Consider the following 20,078-nt stretch of genomic DNA (forward strand, 5'->3'; position numbering starts at 1 on the left):
TAAATGTTCTGTAACATCAATTGTTGAAATTTTAGATCTCCTCCTCCTGAGGAAGCGGACTCTGTGAAACGTGTAGAAAGATTGGAATACCTCGCTTTAGGGAGTTTCCAGAAGGAGATCTATGTTGGTGCTATTAAGGTTTTTAGATGTTTTTTTTTGTTATATATTTATAATAAAGCGATTTTTAATTTTTTAGGTATTTGGAAAATTTGCTTATTTGGCCTCCAAAGTCCCGTTATCTGGTTGCCTAACCAAAAATCCTTTTGTAGTTTCAAACTTGGGATGTGGCCTGGTTAATTATAACTCTGAAGGGGTCTGATCTATATTGTCTAGCTGTTTCTCAGTTCACTGGGCCTGGCCACCCCAGTTGTTGGCACTTGCCTAGCATGGGAATTGGTTTGATTCATCATTGGTTGCTTGGTGGATCGGTGGGATCATTTACTAGTTTTTTTTAATTTGGTACAATGTGCTCACCATCAATATATTGAAACTGGACAGTCAAGAGCTTTGACCTCCAAATGTACACTTTAAGGAACCCAGGAAAGTTGGAATTGACCCTTTTAAAGAATACACAGAACTAATCATCCCAATGTTGGATGGCCCACTGTCAAGGCAGTTGCCTGCAAATGAACGACAAAAAAACTAATATTGCAAGAAACAGGGAACTTTGTAGGTTATATCAGTCATTAAAAAGTTACTTTGGACATTCACTAGATAGTAACTATTTTCAGAAATACAGGGACCAAATAATAAAAGGATTTTCTAGCACACTAAAAAGTCTTTTGCACCTGTACTTGTAGCACAATACAGAAGGCAAAGGCAGAACTTTTTCTTTAATAGGAAACAATAATACACCAGTCTAAATTAGCATTGCTACTTTAACTGAAAACTCTCCCAAAAGTAATGAGATTCTGCACTATACAAAAATGTACAGTGAAATATGCAAAAAACCTAATCTTGTGTTAATGATAGCAGGCAGCTGGAACTAAGTGATGCACAGGAGAATAGAAAGGACAAGAGTACATATGTACCGTTTATATTTAGAAAGTATGATTCTGCCCATGGTGTGACAGTGTTGTGATTTTACATCATAGCTGCACTGGCCTAAGCATGGTTGTAACTACATGACATATCGCTTTGCCTTTTCCGCTGTTTAAGAAATGTCAGAGACGCATAACAGGGATACTCAACCATTTAACAGTTTATACACAGTCTGGCCCTGTATGACAAACTTGTATAAAGTCTAACCAGCTGCAGAGACTCAACCAGACATGAAGTGGAGCATGGGTTCAAATGTAGGAGGGGGTAGAAGATTAGGCTATATGCGATAAAGCAAAAAATAGACAGGCAGAAAGAAAAATGGAGATTTCTCACCAGTATGAATAGGCCTTTGTTGGCTAAGTTATGATATTCAGGAATTGTGGAAAATACAGAGAGCACCAGGCAGCTGAACACAAGGAAGAATCTGTAAAGAAGAAAGGAGTGTGACATTAAATAAACATACACACATTTTTTACAAACAAGTATATCATTGCAAACACTCTTCTAATAATACTACTTTTAAAAAAAAAGGTAACAGATGCCAAATTTGTATGGCTGTATTTCCTTCTTCCATAAGGAATTGTAGACACAAATAACAGTGTGCAATAGGAAATGCTTTTATGTACGCTGGTTTCTGCAAATTGCTGCACTTTGTACATCATCATTACTGATTGCACTGCTACATTACTGCCGTAGTAATCTGGATTTAATATTAAAACAAATTCTGTATAATCATAGAGAGCTGTAAAAATGATTGGAAAATATACAATTTAATCAAACCACTTACTGCTTTTAGTATCTATAACACCTGCAAATACTACTCATTATATATCCATCTATAATCTGCATTACCTTAAAATGTCCAAAAGAGGGAGCACAAAACTCGGTTTGAGGGGTGTTACGGTACACTACTTCGAATAGAAAAAGTGTTCAAATATTAGCCCAATTGTTTTACGTAAATTCAAATCTTAAAACAATAGATGAGCTGGTTACATCTTGAGACTAAAGTGAATAAATATAATCATCGCTTTTAAAGCATATATGTTACATAAAACTTTATCAGAATGACCCAAATAAATTATTACTTTTTCTTTTTGCACTCTCCTAAGCAATCAGTAGTATAAAACCAACTATTTGATTACTTTTCTTTACTTCTCTGGTAAAGAGCTGTGTGAGGTCATGAACTCCAGGCACTGCGCTCTACCTGCAGAATGCAGGCTATACAAAGACTTTGCAACATGAAGATTTTGTATTGCACTGGAACATAAATCTGGACACTGACAGAGACACAAGAAAAACATGTGACTTCAACTAATTAGTGCACTGGTGCATGTCCAAGTGTTGTTTTCTTCGTGACAGATTGCCTTTAATTACTGTCTTTTCATATATGCTTGATAAGGATTGGAAGTCACGCACAATTAAAAACCATAGGCTTAAAGTCTAATATTTCTTGTGTGATCAAGTCTATTTGCTCTATTTCTGATGTTTAAAAAAAGCCTGTATGAATATTCTAAAAGGCAAAGAAATTTCGATAAGATATGCCCCCGCTTAATGCGCTTGATGTTTTTATGCTGTGCATGTCAGCACATAGTAGCAGAAGCCAAATTTTAGCAGCTATGAGGAACAGTACTGCGTAGCAGCTGAACACAACGATGCCTTAGGAACTTGTCTGCATACTTTCAAAATCAGTTATCCAAAAACATCAGCTGCATGGTCAGAGAGAGAATTTATACACACGCCATCTGGACTACTAAAATTACAAAGCCTTATTGTGTACGACAGAATACATTGCCAACAAACGCATGTAACAACGCACTATTCACTCACCATTCCCACTTTATACACCAATTCCCCAATGAATACTTAAGACTTAATAATGGAGTAAATAGTTTTTGTTTTGTTTTTTTTATTATCAAAGGACAACTTCACTTTCAAATAAAGTCCCAATATGCCCAGCCCCTTATTCTACAGTAGACCCTGCATTCCCTCCATCCAGGTTCATTCTTCCTTTTTTCAGATGATTAATTCTAGAGTTCTAATCCAGCTCTGTATATGCTTGTACAGTAACTCAACAGAGTTCTGAATAGGGTTGTATTCCTAGCACATAATGTAGGTCTACAGTGCAATGCAATTTTATGAGATATACTCCATGGGATATACAAAACATAGGATTAGTTTAAGTTCTCTTATTAAGCCTTGGAGAACATCAGCATTGCCCTGACTTGACCTACACAAATTCTAGAATGAATCTGCCTGGGTTCAATTTACAGTAAGAGGGAAGGGGTGAATCATGGAATGGAGAATGTCGTTAAGGCCTTTTGGAGGGCAAATACTTTTAGTATATTCTGGCCATTTTTAGTGCTAACGGGCAAGCTATTGTTCAAAAAAGTAGGAACTTCCTTGGGGGACATATAAGAAGAATTCCCATGTCGATTCAAGGGCAACATTCAAAAGAAACATACACACTTTCGATATGAGACTTTCATGATATCAGTTTGTTAACTGCAACGCACACTGTAAACTTACAAAAAAAATTATTTAATTCAAACTTTTAGAATAAAAGGGTTTACCATTTATTATTACTCACATTGTACATAATTTGGTCCCAGACATATGTCCCCATGTACAAAAATGATTCCACATTAAATCTATTTTAAAATAAAACCATCCTTGTAGGATGGATTTACCTTAAAGAAAAAATACTTAACTAGTAAAATTCTGTACTTTATTTTTATTTTAGAGGGTAACAATGCCTATACTATACAAAATACAACTGACTTGATCTTAAAGAGTGTTAAGATATACTGGCTGAACTGGATCCCGAGTCCCGACGCGTTTCACCAGTTTAGGCGTCCTCAGGGGAATAATGGGAAACCAGTGACAATACCAATCAGCAGTAAAGGATGACTTGCTGATAATATTTACAGTGAAGAGCCATGGATGAGTATTTGTTTACCCCAGGAAGGAGAAAAAAAGTTGGATGACCAACAGCTACTATTTCAGGTCTCATAGTTGACTGAGCTAGTCTTTGTACATCAGCTAGAAAGGAGTCTTTCCTGGTGGTCTCAAATGTGTAAAGCCTCTAGGATTTTATACAAAATTGCACACTGTTGTATGAGGGAGAAAGGGAGACAGAGGTCCAAATATATTTATATGTAAGTATATATATGTATACAGGTTGACATTCAAAAATACGGCCATCAATAATCCGGTTCCTTCAGATTTCCAGCATGGATTTCGGAGCGCATTTTCAAATTTACATTGTTTTCTGGAGGTGCTGTTTATGTTTTGATGGCACTGTAGAATCAGCTGTTGGGTCTTGCTTGCACGTGCTTTCCTGCTCATTTCTTCTCATTTATTTGCTGCTATATAGCCCCATTATGGATTCAGCATCTATTTAAAGGACTGTACAGGTAGTCATTTTCTGTTAAATATATACAGCATATATAACCATAAAAAATTAGAATGTTACAAATAGCAAATGACTATTAGGAAATCAGTTCCAGGTTTACTGGATCACCCAAGTTCACATAAAAATGTATCCTCTCCAGCCTTGGAGAGTAATAATAAATCAGACCCTATGACTGCTCTAAACTTCCCCTTACACACACACAGACACTCTTTTAGTAATGTGACTGGCTTATCCAGAAGACCCTTTCTGGACCTTCTAACCCTGCTTGCCATGGTTTAAAACCTATGTTTTAGGTTATATTTTTAACCAGACGAATTTACACTTAAATACAGATTTAGAGCTATAATTCAAATAAATTAGCTTGTTTTCCTTCAAACCTGTTCATGAATTAAGAATGAATTTGTAAACAAGCAATTCAATTCTAAGCAGGTTAAGTCAGTTCACAGATGAATCACCAATGTACTCACTTAAGAGAAGACTGAGCTACAACAAGAACCACTGGCATCCAAAGCAAGGATTCCAAAATGACCCAGGCTGTCAAACTGAAAGCTCAATCCTACAAATTGCACAGTTCTTCCTGTGTAATCATAAACGTTCTGTGATAACTGGGTTTGTGTTCTGTTAAGAGTGGGGGGCTGCCAGGCTGACAATGCATAGCAAGGGAGAGCTGCAGTTTCCTGGTAAAACTTGGAGGACTTACCTGTCAAAATGCCCCATGCAGAAAACAGCTGGGTAAAGTAAGGAATTGGTTTAGAGGAGTTTCACCCCCCAATCTTAAAATCGCCTTGCAGAGCCACACCTTGAAAGCAAAATTAAGGATGATATGTAAAAGTGGCAATTTTGTATGACATTATTTAAAAACAAACCCCAGGCATTCCTAGTACCATGCAGCACATATTTTTAAAAAGATAAGAACAGATACTAGGAATTATAGCCAGCATACAGAAGTAGTACTGTGCAGAATCCATACACACCACACGGAGCAAGAGAAGTGCTACTGTACAGCATCCCTACCTAGAGAATAGGAACAGATACTAAAAGAGAATTACATGTATTAAACAGTACCTAAAAAGTGCTATTGCGCAAAATTATATATAATAGTAAAAGACACTCAAAACACAAGACAGACGACCTATATACTCTGCAGGAAAACTAGGTGAGAGGGTTATCAAATAAAGTATCTCCCCCGGTATGAGGGTAACTTGACTGCATGTATGGATTTGACTGTATAAAACAGGAACTTGATAAAGAGAATAAATCAAGTGTATCCATATGAATGGGGCAATTTCTTCTACTCCCTTTAAGGTGGACTGATGAGTGGATCAGCTCTGCAGACGCTGCATTCTACCGCCTTCACAACTGCTGAGCATTAACAGAAATTAAGACGGACATTTATTTGCCGGCTCTTGAAATGTTTAAACTGGGATTTTAAATATTTAATAAGGAGCGAGGCTGCCGCAGAGAGAAAGAGTCACGCTGAGAGAAAGGAGGGGATTGTTCTGTACAGATGAGGGATATTGTGCTTTTCTATTTTAACCCATTAAAGGGACACGTTTACAATGACTTATAAATTAGGAATGGTACACAATGGTATGAATGGTTGTTGATGCTTAAGTATGTTTGAGGTATAACACCTGGGGACGTAACAGGTATACAAATCCTGGTGTTATGTTATCAAGCCTAGCATATGCAGACTAGAAGCTAGTTGTCAAAGTTACTTTTAAAACACAAGCTGGTAAACCACCTTTTTTCTGTCTGTCTATCTATCTATCTATCTATCCTGCAGAGAAGAAATATGTACAAGAGAATATAAAGTGTATGGAGGACAACTTTTAAAGCGCGCATTTATAAAACATAAAAAATGTTAAAGTAAGGAAGTATATAACAGAGGTACAAATCCTCCACCTCCTCCGATCAGCAGAATCTGAAACAGCTGCCTTGGGGTAAGAATTTGACTTATACCTCCCTCTTGTTCTGGTATCACTTACCCCCAAGAGACACCTCGCACACCCCCATCTTGCTTACTAGGCACTACTATATGTCTACGCACTCTTCTTGTGCTGTTACTGCTCCATTAGCCCAACTGCTCAAATAAGCAGATGTTCAGAAATAGACGTAGATACAAAATGTGTATATTACTATCAGTTACAGTCAAATGACATTAACAAACCTTTAGTGTTGCAATAATTAAATTCATGGGTACAAATGTGTTTCCAATTAATATATCCTTGTGCTAATACTTCAGCATTATGTGGGTTTTTGAACAGCACAGTCTTCTATGCAATCAAAAAATATGTTTTTTCACAGCAGGGAATAAGTTAAACTGTTCTGAAGGCAGTAACTATATCAAAAAGTTGTATCTAACCACCAGGTACAGAACAGTTAATTCTAAGGAACAATGAGGGGAGGGGATGACAGGATCACGCTACAAATTCCAAATTTGTATGTTTTTTTATATATATTTTCCCTTAACCAGCATTTCTAAATGTAGAAAGCTGTGAGTGTGGTCATGTGATCTCTATATTATACACCGGTGCCTTTCCTGCTCAGATCTGAGAAGTCACACCAGCTTACAGCTCACAGGAGAGTAACTTAACCCACGGGAGAATTAGACAATCTTATTTATTACAGAGCAGGCCCATCCATAAAATACCGCTTACCACTGTCTCTGATGTACGTCATTACTAGGAGCGTTGTTTACTTTCTGTTGTGAACCTTAAGGTTGTGCTTGTGTGGAGGTAAACCACAACTAAAAAATGAAAAGTCTGATAGCAAAGGTTCTCATTGATTTCTGCAGAAACTGGATATGGGAAAAAGGCTAAAGAGGAAAGGAGAAGGACACAGTACCTCTCAGGTTCTTTGTACACATCTCTTTTTTACATGTTATTCAGGCATACATTACAACTAATATTAAAGGCTGGAGGAAGCACCTTTTATTACAAAGTATGTCGGCACACCCCCACCTTGCCCTCATCTACACAGATCGCAAAAGGTCAATACACAAACATTGATTGACTAAACCCACAAGTGCTTTTATTTACCACTTATTTTCTTTTATACTAGCCTTCAAAACAACAAATGCAATAGTTTAGAGGTTATATAAAAGGTTTATTTCAGTAAAGTACGTTTGATAGTTAATGGAAAAGCCTGTGCTCAATTATTCCCTGCATTTGCTATACCAGGCATGGCATCAGAAAGACAGAAGGCATTTTTTATTGGTTTTATGAACAGCCAATTAGGTTAGTTCAATTTTCATAGTACACATTTTGTAAGTGTGATTACCCTTTTGGTGAAATTTTTGATGGGTACAACTTTGATTGCCAAAGTTGCTCCCTCCTCCAGGTTGATGCCAATAGAAAGTAGACCTAAAATGTCAGCAGAGGGACATGGCTGGCACAAACAAAAAAACATAAAAAAATGGAATGCAAATGTGCAGATTTTATTAATAAGATGATGGTGAGATATACAGTATTGCCAGTAGCCGATTTCATGATTCTTTTTACTACAAATGTGCAGTTTTCATTTAACTACTATATTTTTTAGAACGGTCCATAAATCAGACCAAAAAGAAGCACAACTGAGAGGGACTTTGGTTTCCAAAGAGGAACTGTATTGTTCTGTTTTTGTCTCTGGTCTTATACACTGTAGCTTCTTTTACTGGCCCCTACAACACTAAAAAATACAGCAGTATTGTAGGGCCAACAGACAAAACTAAAGTGCTTGGCTGGGGACCAGGCACTAAACCTTCCTAGAAGTGCGTAAAGTGAACATAATGATTTGGGCACCCTAGATATTACCAGGTTAAAGTCCTGTTTCTTCTACACAGCAAGATCTGTTTATTGACTTTCTAATTCAGCAGTTGTTTCTAGTAAAAGTAAAGATATTGCCTGCATAGCTGAGTTAGGCATGCTCTGTACTCTTCCTAGTCACTGTAGAACACATGAAGTTCCATCATATTAAACCAGAAGTAAAAAAAAAAAACCTTAAAAATCTGTATTCTGAAAACACTGCACCAACAGTGGATCCAATGGAAGGCAAAAAAAAAGTTTTATAATGTGGGATCCAGTTTACTCAAATGATAAAAAACATCCTTCTTGATATCCCTAGCCAATCAATCATCGTCTACAGTGTGATTTTTTATATACACATCATGGTCTTTTCCTAAGAAATCTACTGAGTTGGTTAAAACAAGCTTTCATAGAAGTCTATTTTACAGTTCTTACTGTAAAGAATCCTTTTGTATGGGGAGGTATTTTTTTACCTTCCAATGAAGAGTGTTACTTTTGCAGTGACCCTAAAGTGAATAATTGTGCACTATACGTTCCTCACTGAAGATAGGAAAAACATTGCTGCAGGGTATGTGATCCAACAGATAGATGAGGTCATAGGACAGCCCGGTAAAAACTAAAACTGTTTTTGAGTTCTCATTTGCTGATATCATCCACAGTCAGGGCAGGGAGATGACATAGTGTACTTTATATGATAGAGACGGGGAATGAATTTACAACCTACACCCAAACCACTACAATAAAGGCACAAGTGCAATGTATTTAGGCTTAACAATATTTGTTCTTCTATACTGTTCATGTCTAATAATTGTTTATTTTATAATTTTTAGTTGTTTTTTATTTCACTATCACAGTCAAGAAGACACTGACCAGTAGAGTATGTTCAGGAGCTTGTTAACCTAAACACCTGGAAGAATTGACAATAGGGGCCAGCCTTACTTAGAAGAAGGAAACAAAGCTCTAGTGCCATAGGAAAGCACGTTGTACCCCTGAATAACTGTGATCTACATATAATAAGTACAAGCATTATGAAGTCCTGAGGGGCATACACTGTGGATGCAGGACTTTTCACTAAGGGGATTGTATTGGTATTTTGTAAATTCCTAATTGGATTCTAAAGTGATTATTTGGCTGCTTGATCACATCCACTCTCCATAATACAGAACATTGATTGTAATATTTATTACTTTTCAGTGTATGTGACAAAGTACAATAAGCAATGATTTATGGCAAATTCAATATCTGGTATATCTATAAACATGTTATATTTCTTTTATAAAGTACAACACCACAGGGAAAGAAAAAACTAAAGTTTTGATAAGTAATAGCAAACACATAAAAGTATAGCCTCATTCCTTTTATAGATAGGTTATTGTTCACTTCTCAAAATAATTATACTTTCAATATTTATTAAAGTAAATATGTTATACACACATTAATAATATTTTTATATCTTTGCAAGTGGGAGTCTAAATACTGAATACTGTTACTAAAATATATAATAAAGAGAGAGAGAACCTTTGTTGCGCCCCAGTGCAGGGGGTAGGGAAAAAGGAAGTAAGTTTAATAAATATTTATAGAAAAATTGTATTTAATTTGTTTGTGTTTATTAGTGATCATTGTTTAATTATATTATCCATAGACTCTCTAGATTTCCTGATGAAGCAGACAGAGTATCTGTGAATCGCGCATCATCCAGAGATTTCAGTTGAAGTTTGGATAATAAATCTGAGATTATGTTTTTATTGTGATCAATAAAATGTACAAAAATTTTACTATTTCATTTTAATTGGATTTTTAAGACCTATTTTTTTTGCTACCTTTAAAGTCCCATCCATTTGTATCGTTTGTTATTGAAATTTATGGGATGTTGTAGCATGGTGATCATATATACCGATTGGGATAAAATTTATTGTCTGTTAAAATATATAATGGGCAAACATTTGATCTTCATGCAAAAAGTACCCAGAGATAACATAACGTATAAATGTTAAATAATATCATAAGTAAAAAAAGCCTTTTCAGATATTTATTCTATAAAAGTGTTATGGTGTACTTTGTAAAAGTATGTACACTCTTGGCCCCTAAAGCTGTTATTGTCCTCTTTAGAAGAAATTACATTTAGTAGGAATTTGCATATTTGTCCACCAGCCTCTGACACAACTTGATCAAAATGTTTAACTACCTAATTAAAAATTCCCTTATTTTCAAGATGTTTGTGTTTCCTACCAAAAACTGCCTGGTTTAAATCCCACCACCATATTTTTTGATTAGGTCAGTCCCTAACCCTTAAGCACATGATAAATTGTTAGCTCATTTAGTTCCAAAGATGTAGCTTATTCTCCAAGGAGAAAAACATTACAATCCTGGCCAAAAAGACATGACTAATTGCACTTACTGGTAATGATTTATATAAGTGTACACCTAAATATGTATGTATACATGCATATATGGCAGTTGTCCATATATATATTTATAGAGCACTTGCTGTACTGCTTTGACATAGTATATTGATTACTTTGTAATCAATATACTATGTACAGTAATATTTTAATATTTTATGGGGACATTTTTACTCCCTATTACACTGAATAGCCTGTAATTAAAAATCTCCTTAATTAAAACATACATTACATATTACACATAGCGTAGAACTCACTCTCAGATCTTTGCCTCTGGTCGGATTTTTCTCAGTTTTTGATAACTTTGGGAACGGTCATGCTCCCAAGCCACTCCAAAGGTTTGGTCACTAAAGCTACGTACACACGTCAGATTTTTATCGCCCGATAATCGGCATCGGCCAATTATCGGGCGAAAATCTGCCGTGTGTACAGTCCGGCGGACGATGATCGATGGAGGACGACGCTGGATGAGCACAGGGGGACCAGGTAAGTATGGATGTACAAAATCTCGGGCTTAACCATCCTTGCAGTTTTTTTTTGCCCGAGCGAAGGTCGGGCTTAACTGCAAGGTGGTTAATTGTTGTACTTGCAGAGTCTTTAAATGTATAAAACATGGGCATGCATTGCAAAAAGAATGCTTATTTTTTAAAATGTTGCTCTTACAAATAAAGCATTACAATTTCTTCTTTGTTTTTTGGGGAGGTCCTAATTAAATAAAGCCCCCCTGCCAGTATATTAGTCACTTTTGCTAGACTACATGATGTATTTGTAAATGTGCAGAACAATATAAATAAAGACATGTGCAACAAAAAGTTTATTTATATACTGAATAGTATCATTATAGGTATTACCACATCCAGTAACCAGAATAGTTTCTGTTTACAGTCCCCTTTTCAAGTCTACCCAAAGCTTAGAAAAATATATTTGGCAGGGCATTGGAAACCACTAAGTGTATTTCACAATCTGTATAACAGTTCTCAATAACATGCCCTGGTTTAATACCAAGTATATTATCCTATATGAGACATTGTCCTGCTTTGTTACTTATATAAAGCTTAAAAGCTCACTGTAGTGAAAATACATTAGGCAGCTGATATAAAGTGATTTAATAATAGACTTGTAATGCCTATAGAAAAATAGAATATACTTACTTAGTTAAGATTAAAGCATTCAGCAAATAGTGGTAAAATTTGGATTGTGCCATTTTCTTGAATTGTATAGACAGGGTCCCTGCATCATGCACCAGGGTCTAGAATTCAGAGCATTTTTGGTGCATACCTTTCACAGTTTCTAAAATCTGAGACTATTTTACATCTGGTAAAAAAATATACACAAGACAAAGCTTGAAAGAAAAAAATAGATTGTTTTACCTGAGTGCTATTTTTGCAGCCAAACCTGAGATTTTGTGTACCGGAATTCAAAGTGTAAATTAGGCCACCAAATGTATGTGAAAAAGCAAACTCACGTTTATTTCAGATGTGCATGACTAGGTGTTTGAACTGAACAGGTCTTAGACGTTTACATGATTACAGTGGGATACGCATTTTATTTATTGTATGAAGCATCTCAGCCCATTTAGTAAATCAGTCCAACCTACTATTTCACTAAAACAACCTAAAAACAAAAAGAAGAACACATCTAATACTGAAATCTTTCTCCTAGGCCAGAATGAGAAGTCTGGGTAGATATATCAAAACTGCCTACTTGTAAATTACCTTAAATAAACCAAAAATGCTTTCATATACATGTATCTACAGTATGTTGTTGTAAGGCTGCTGTTTTGGGTTCCAATAATTACATTGGGGAACAATTGTTACATTTTTTTTTTGTTGACTTCAATTTTTAAGCTTATGCTGATTCTTAAAGTGCAGATAGTTTTCTTCTATCACATCAGGTTTTTTCTCTACCGCTTATATTAATGCGATTAATGTAGCGTGGATTTGTATAGGCTATTCATTCACACGCAAGGCAGTGTGGTCAGAGGTTGTGCGCTGCTCTACTTAGTGGATAAGCAAAATTTATTCTACTTCTTATTTTTCTACTTACACACGTATTTTCTTTCTTTCAGATCATGTCTGGTTCTGCTTTTTCTCGTCGTAAGTGCCTAAACAACCCTGATTCATTTTGTTATATCTGTTGCAGTTTCACCATTCCCAGTCAAAGGGCGAACATCAGCACATTTATAGAGCAAGCCTTTTTGGCATATTTAAAAGTTAAACTTGGTGATCAAGGTATGTCTTGGGCCCCTCATAAGGTGTGCAAACAGCGTGTCGAGGGTTTACGGATGTGGACAAAGAGAACACGTGATAAGATGCCATTTGGTATACTTATGGTTTAGGCAAGAGCCAAGAGATTATTTCAGTGACTGTTACTCTTATATAGTGAAAACTTCAGGATATAACAAGAAAAATAAATGTAACATGGAGTATCCTAGTCTACCATCAGCTTTACGCCCAGTGGCTCATTCAGATGAAATCCCAGTGCCAGTTTTCGTTACACTACCCTCTCTTGAAGAACATGATTATGGCGATGAACTAGGTGACAATGATGAAGAGTTTGAAATTGAAGAGGACTCTGTACGTAAGAGATTTGATCAGCATGAGTTGAGTGATTTAGCACATGATTTGGGACTATCGAAGAAAGCTTCGGAACTCCTAGTATCAAGACTGCGTGAGAAAAACTTCCTTGAAAAAGGGACAAAGGTATCGTACTTTTGAACCAGAGAAATTGCATTTCTGCAGTACTTTAGAACTGACAGTGGCTTTGTGTATTGCCATAACATACCAGGTTTAATGGAGGAATTGGGAATTCCAATCAATAACTCAACTGAATCGCGATTATATATCGACAACTCAAAGCGGAGCTTAAAGTGTGTCCTCCTTCACAATGGCAATATATTTGGGTCAGTCCCAATTGGCCATTCAGTCTCTTGTTGTGAAGAATATGCAGACATAAATAGAGCCATTGAGTTGTTGCAATATCACCAACACAATTGGGTCATGTGTGTTGACCTTAAAATGGTATGCTTCCTTCTTGGTCAGCAACGCGGATACACCAAGTATTCCTGTTATCTGTGCATGTGGGACAGCAGAGCTCGTGAGAGGTATTGGGTGGAAAGGTCTCCAAGATCTGCCCTAAAACCATGGGATCCAAACATTCTACACGAGCCACTTGTTGATATTCTATTATTATAAGAATATTATATTCCCGCCTCTGCACATGAAACTGGGTCTGATGAAGCAGTTTGTTAAAGATTTGCCAACTAAAGGAGACTGTTTCAAGTATCTCATTTTGGCATTTCCTAGCTTGTCATTTGGAAAAATAAAGGCCGGTGTGTTTGTTGGTCCACAGATTCGGCAGCTCATCAAATATAAACATTTCATCAGGACAATGTCAGAAGTGGAAAAGAATTCTTGATTATCATTCAAAGCCATTGTCAAGGACTTTCTTGGAAACACACAAGCAAATAATTACACAGAAATTGTCCATAAACTCTTGGAGAGCTACAAAATGCTTGGTTGCAATATGAGCATCAAGGTGCATTTTCTGCATAGGCATCTTTCTAACTTCCCAGAAAACCTTGGTGCCGTCAGTGATGAGCAAGGTGAACTATTCCACCAAGATTTGAAGGTCATGGAAGGATGGTATCAGGGTAGATGGGATGTACATATGATGGCTGACTATTGTTGGAGCATCCAGCAGGATTGTCCTAACACTGAACACTCCAGGAAAAGCTATAAGTGTAAATTTTTACCTTAACCACTTACCCGATGAATTTACAAATGTTTTACTGTAAAAAACATGTCATAGAGTAACAATAAATCCTTTGTATGAATAAAATAAGTTTTGTTTTGTATACTTTGTATGAATAAAAAAAACAGTACATTCAAGTTAATATTTCATTTTTTTTTCATTGTATGTAAAATTTGTATGTTTTTTGACAAAAATGGAGGGTATCCTGTATCATAAAAACTGGATGTGATGGCAAAAAACTGGTGTCATTTCTGGATTCACCACCCAAAAATCTGTAAAAAAACAAAAACAAAAAACAAAACAAAAACAAGTGTAAGGTATAAAATGTGTTCCCCGGTGATTAGCTTACTAGTGTCACTAGTAGGTTTTACAAGTGTCGCTTACTGGTGTCACTAGTGGGTTTTTTAGATCCCTTCCTCTATGTTGCTCCCACTTATGATCATGTCTGCACCTGAGACTGTCATACACTTTAGTTCTCTTGTAGCCCAAACTAGGGCACAGGTGGACTCTCTTGCTCTTTTGTTTCTTATCTTCCTTACCTCCTTAAGGCATTCTTGATCCCATCCCAAGATTTATATCACAATATATCGTATTTTACGGCGTATAAGACGACTTTTTAACCCCGAAAAATCTGTGCCAAAGTCGGGGGTCGTCTTATACGCTGGGTACTGATACCTGCAGCTTGCTTCACGTCCGGCGTCCCCGCGAGTCCTCCTGTGCAAGCTGCACGGGAGAACGCGAGCCTGCACAGGAGGACGTGTGCCTGGATTGGCTCTCCAGTGGAGAGCCTGGATTGGCTCTCCACTAGAACACGCCCATTCATTAAAGGAACGCGCCCATTCATTCCTTAGAACTAGTACTGTACTGTTCCTTCTGCCTCTCAGTTCTCGCACAATAGCGAGGCAGGCAGAAGGAACTGACAGGCAGAAGGAACAGTACAATACTGGGCATATAACACGACCCCCAACTGATTGGTTAGAGTGGGGGGTCGTCTTATACGCCCAGTCGCCTTATACGCCGAAAAATACGGTACTTATTTCTGTAAAGTCTGCTATTTTGCTTTTTTTTAATACTCAAACCATCTCTATATTTCTCCTCTTGTTATTCTCATCATGCTTTGCTTTTGTAGACATGCTACTTAGGTGTGTGTGTGGGCATGATATATTGTAATACATATATTTACTTATCACTCACCTAGGTCACAGTAAGTCTGTTTGCACATTGTTGCTAGTGCGAAATTGAATACCTGTCATTTTTGTTAGTCTCCAACCGGGCATAGAGGCCAAGATAGTGTCTTGTTACTGGCCCTGGGGAAGTTGGGGTAGAGTTCTGGCATGTGTTTTGTGCCAGGGTATTGGCCACAATGATAAATATTTAAAGGTTTAGGAAATGTGATGTCTACATAGCTTCAGTAACAAACAAATTACCAAATATTGACAGCACATTGTAGATAATAAAGTGGCTTTAAAATACAGTTATCAATCTTTTTAAGTTATATTAAAATAAAAAAAAAATGACAGATATTGTAATGTCATATCTTTTAGAAACATACACCTTAAAAAAAACTAGGATTTGAGTTATACCAGCATTCTTAGAGGTCTGCGGCCAGGTCCTCACTAAATATAAAAAAAGACGGACTATTGCCTGCTCCTGACAGCTTCTGACTTAAAACTAGAGCAGTCCCATCATTCCATGTACACTTTTCAATCCAGTGTTGGTATGGCCAGCTGCAGTAATTTTACCCTTACAGTCATTAATACCAGAGCTACAAATGTATTATTAAAGGCCAAGAATCTTACAAGAAAAGAGTAGCAACTATGAGAAATGGAAACTACCATTAAACTTTTATTCATGCTACAAATCCCTGTTTGAAAATATTAGGCAGAGAACAGATTTGGTAACTCAATTACTATGGTCTAGTTTTTCCCAAAGAACTTTGTATTCTGCATAACTTCTCAGAGAATTGACCAGGGAGAAGTTACAATGCTATGACAGTTATCTCTGGCCTTAGTATTGCAGGGGTGAAGAACCTAAATAACCTTAACAATGTAATTAGAACTGGTGGTAACTAAGCCAAGACATCAGTAGGCTCCTTTCAGTATTTAGAAAGTTGTTATCTCAGTGAAGTCAAGCTTGGCAGGACCCTTGGACAGACATCTGAAGGGTACAGATTGACATATCCAACTTGGCAAACTAGTAGCCATTTCTTTAAGAAGCTCAGTGTAATCCTGAGCAGGTGATAAGGGATTTGAACATTTCTCACCCTCCAGAGTTATGAGAATGTATTATTGAGCTCCTAAATGACTCTATTACTAATCCATACCCAGACTTTTGATCTAACCAATTGGATATGATGCAGGATAAGTTAATAGATAAACAGGCTATGTATTGGGAAACTACCATTAGGAAAACAGAATAGGCTAAGCAACCAATAGCACGCTTCAAAAAGTATCTGTACATACTGGTCTCTTCTCAGAATTAGTCTCCAGCACACACAAGGAACATCACACACCAAAGTTGCATGAAGCATGGAAACAAAACACCAACTGTTAAAGAGGAAGATGGAATATCAGGGCCACATACCCAACCCCTGGCCCCCTTCCCAACCCTGCTACCCACTGTCTTACAGGGTAAATCAGCACCTTGTGATAGATCTCACTATTCACAGATGACTAGACCTTGTTTCTTGCTCAAACATTTAACCTTAAGCCTCAATATTCAAAACTAATATCACCCTCCTAAGAGCCTAATATCAGTAATTGCTTGGTGTGTATTGGCCTTTGAACTGCCTGCCACAACCTAGTTATAGTAATTTATTCCAATTTTCTTAATGACAGGTTCCCTAAGATTGCAAACAGGCTTATGTTCCTGGGAAAATTACAGTCCACCACTCTGGGGTGTACTCTGAGTAAATGTACTGGAGGAAAAGATAAGCAGAATTAGCAGTCAGAACAACAGTCTATCACAAAAATGATAGCTGGCTCTTGCCAAGTTATGTGGACAAAATGTCCAATTTGCAGAAATTTCCTTTATAAACAGTATGTTTGCCCTAAATATTAAAACATAATTATTATTATTAATTTCACTAATTAATAAAACAGTCACCACACCTATTGTAAGCTGCAATATCTTACTTATTTTTATTTTTTTAGATACACATGTATTCATACATACACATGTATTTATACACACAATGTATTCAGATTATTGGCACTTATGGTTCTGTGTAAAAAAGGCAGAAAATATGTCTAGCTTTATAACCCTAAGATTTTACACAAAGCAATGTACAAGATAAGATTTGAATATTTTGGTGGTTCCATGTCTCCCGTACAGATTGTAGGCTCAGGGCGGTGGACGGGTTGTGTCTCTTGACACAACCTGCCCACTTTCCCATCGCAGGCATGAGGGATAGTAGGCGGGTTCTGGTATTATGACGTCACTCGAGAAGTTTCTTCCTCTTTGAGTGGTCCGGAGTCCATGCATTTAGTGGTCCGTAGGCTTGAAACGGTTGGCGACCACTGATTGAGATTGTCTCGCCCATTACTTTTAAATACTTTAGATCCCCTTACTAGTCAAATAGAATGCTGCTGGACAGCATGCCATGATCTGTCCTGAAACAGATTCTCTGTTATTCAGGACACCAAAAAAATAAAGCAGAAATAAACACAGCCAACTTCTCTGTTTGCCTTCCAGTGCTGGGTGCCGCCATCTTCCTTTTGTTATGTTACAGACCATATAAGGATGGCCATATACTGGCAGATAACATTTTTAAAAACTTGAAACAAAGTTTTATGTCACGATCCACAATCGTATTACTGATTGAATAAGGAAAAGTGGATTTAATACCTGCACTCACGCAAAGAGACCTTTTTAAATGAAATGAAACAGCAAAAATACCATTAGCAAAATTGCACAGTGAATGTCTAGCTTTACCTACAACTACAGAAGACCAAAAAGCCACCAATCTATTAACAACTCTCAAAGTTAAGATTTTACATAACTTTTGGGAACACTTATTTTACTTTCTATTGTGTCTCCAGGGTAAAATGTAGGAAGAATTCTTTCTAATTGCAAGCAATAAAATACTCATACTTCAGTCTGCTCAATTACTAAAGTTTGGACAAAATGTACCTTTCAGCAGAACAATATTTCCAAACACAAGACCAAAGTAATTCTAGTATGTCTCAAGAACAAAAAGGCAACCTTTTAAAGGTCTGGAGTACTATTTAAAAACTGTAATTTATAAGCATCATCTGAATAATCTGAACAGCCTGGAGCAAATCTGCCTTTTAACACAGAGCCAAAAAATGGGAACAGTACGCAAAGCAGGTACTGCATAAGCACTACCTTCAGAATTTCAGGATTTCAAAATGGAGAGCAAAAGTTTAAAGAGTATTAAAACCAAAACAGTTACACCAAATATTTTGTTCCACGTTATTTTAATGTCAAAAAATATCCACATGTACAGTGTAACGTACATAGCTTAGTACCAGCATTGTCATCCTTCCTGTGCACTCCTCAGTTTGATAACAAGAAGCTGAGCTGAAGCACAATGACTTATCCTGCTACAATCACCACATTAAATTTGTGATGTTCAGCTGGTACTGGGGTATGAACACCTCCACTGGAAGCCCATACAATGAGTGTACAGTATATACTCAGCAAAGAGAAAAAAAACCATTGACAAAGTGACAGGGAAATTATTTTTGTAACTAAAAAATAAAGCAATCCTGATTTACTTACAGTGCTCTTTAAAATTATTCTTATTTTATGTGACGTTAAAGAGACTACTTTATTCATTCAGAGCATACCTACTCAGAGCAAAGTAACAATGTCTACATATGAGTCAGATTTTAGGCCTGAGCAGCCGAAACACCAGACCTGAACACTATTAGATAGGGGTGCCATGGCATCATCTCCCACTGTTGATTTTATGCAGTTGCTCACATTCCTATTAAATCCAACCAATCCATTGATCCAACCAGTCAACTGCATGTGTCCCCTTATTGGTCCTTTGAAGTGACTGGTCAAAATTTTTTTGTACAGGTTAAAAATACTTATGCACAGGAATGCATTTGCAAATGTATATTTATTAGGTTCGACCTTTTGACTTTTGTATTTGCATCAACTTTTTAATTTAAAAATTGCAGCCTTGCAGCCTTACACACTCATGCTATACAACTTCGGTTACTCAGGTAAAACTTTGAATATATATAAAATATAAACAATATTGATTAAGTCAATTTAGTTGCTTTTTACACTGAAGTGCTTGGTGATAAGGATAGTTTAACGGGGTCAAACTACTTAGTTATTGCAGTATGGCAGAGCCATGTATGATTAACCTAACCTCTAATGCCACCATGAAAGCAGCTCTAAAGAAATCAACATTCTTGACTAATTGATCCTTCAAAATCCCATAAGTTCTTCTGTCATTTTGGTTAAGAGGATAGACTTATTTGAAAATGCTAGATGAGGAACTTTCCACTTGTACTACATAAAACGGTGTTAACAGAAAAAAAGATATTTGACATTTAAGGTTCAGATTTTTAATTAAACAAAAAGAGTTTTCAAAACTGTGGCACTTGGAGTTCTTAAGTGGCATGCAAATGTGTCGCTTTGTAGAAAGAGGTATGATTAAATAAAGGAATAGTCATGACTAGAGTAACCCCGATGCCTCCCTTC

At 36.6% G+C, this 20,078-nt stretch overlaps 1 protein-coding gene across 4 annotated transcripts in view; it reads right to left on the reverse strand.

The window, feature by feature from the left end:
• Positions 1-20,078, reverse strand: part of KCNQ4 (potassium voltage-gated channel subfamily Q member 4) — a 97,937-nt gene that overhangs the window by 45,854 nt on the left and 32,005 nt on the right. For all 4 annotated transcript variants that reach the window (XM_072418719.1, XM_072418710.1, XM_072418701.1 and 1 more), the window contains exon 2: positions 1,375-1,465. In XM_072418719.1, coding sequence (XP_072274820.1) covers positions 1,375-1,465 — 91 coding nt within the window. The remainder of the gene's footprint in view (positions 1-1,374; positions 1,466-20,078) is intronic.

Source organism: Pyxicephalus adspersus, chromosome 1, assembly GCF_032062135.1.
Source record: "Pyxicephalus adspersus chromosome 1, UCB_Pads_2.0, whole genome shotgun sequence".
NCBI lineage: Eukaryota > Metazoa > Chordata > Amphibia > Anura > Pyxicephalidae > Pyxicephalus > Pyxicephalus adspersus.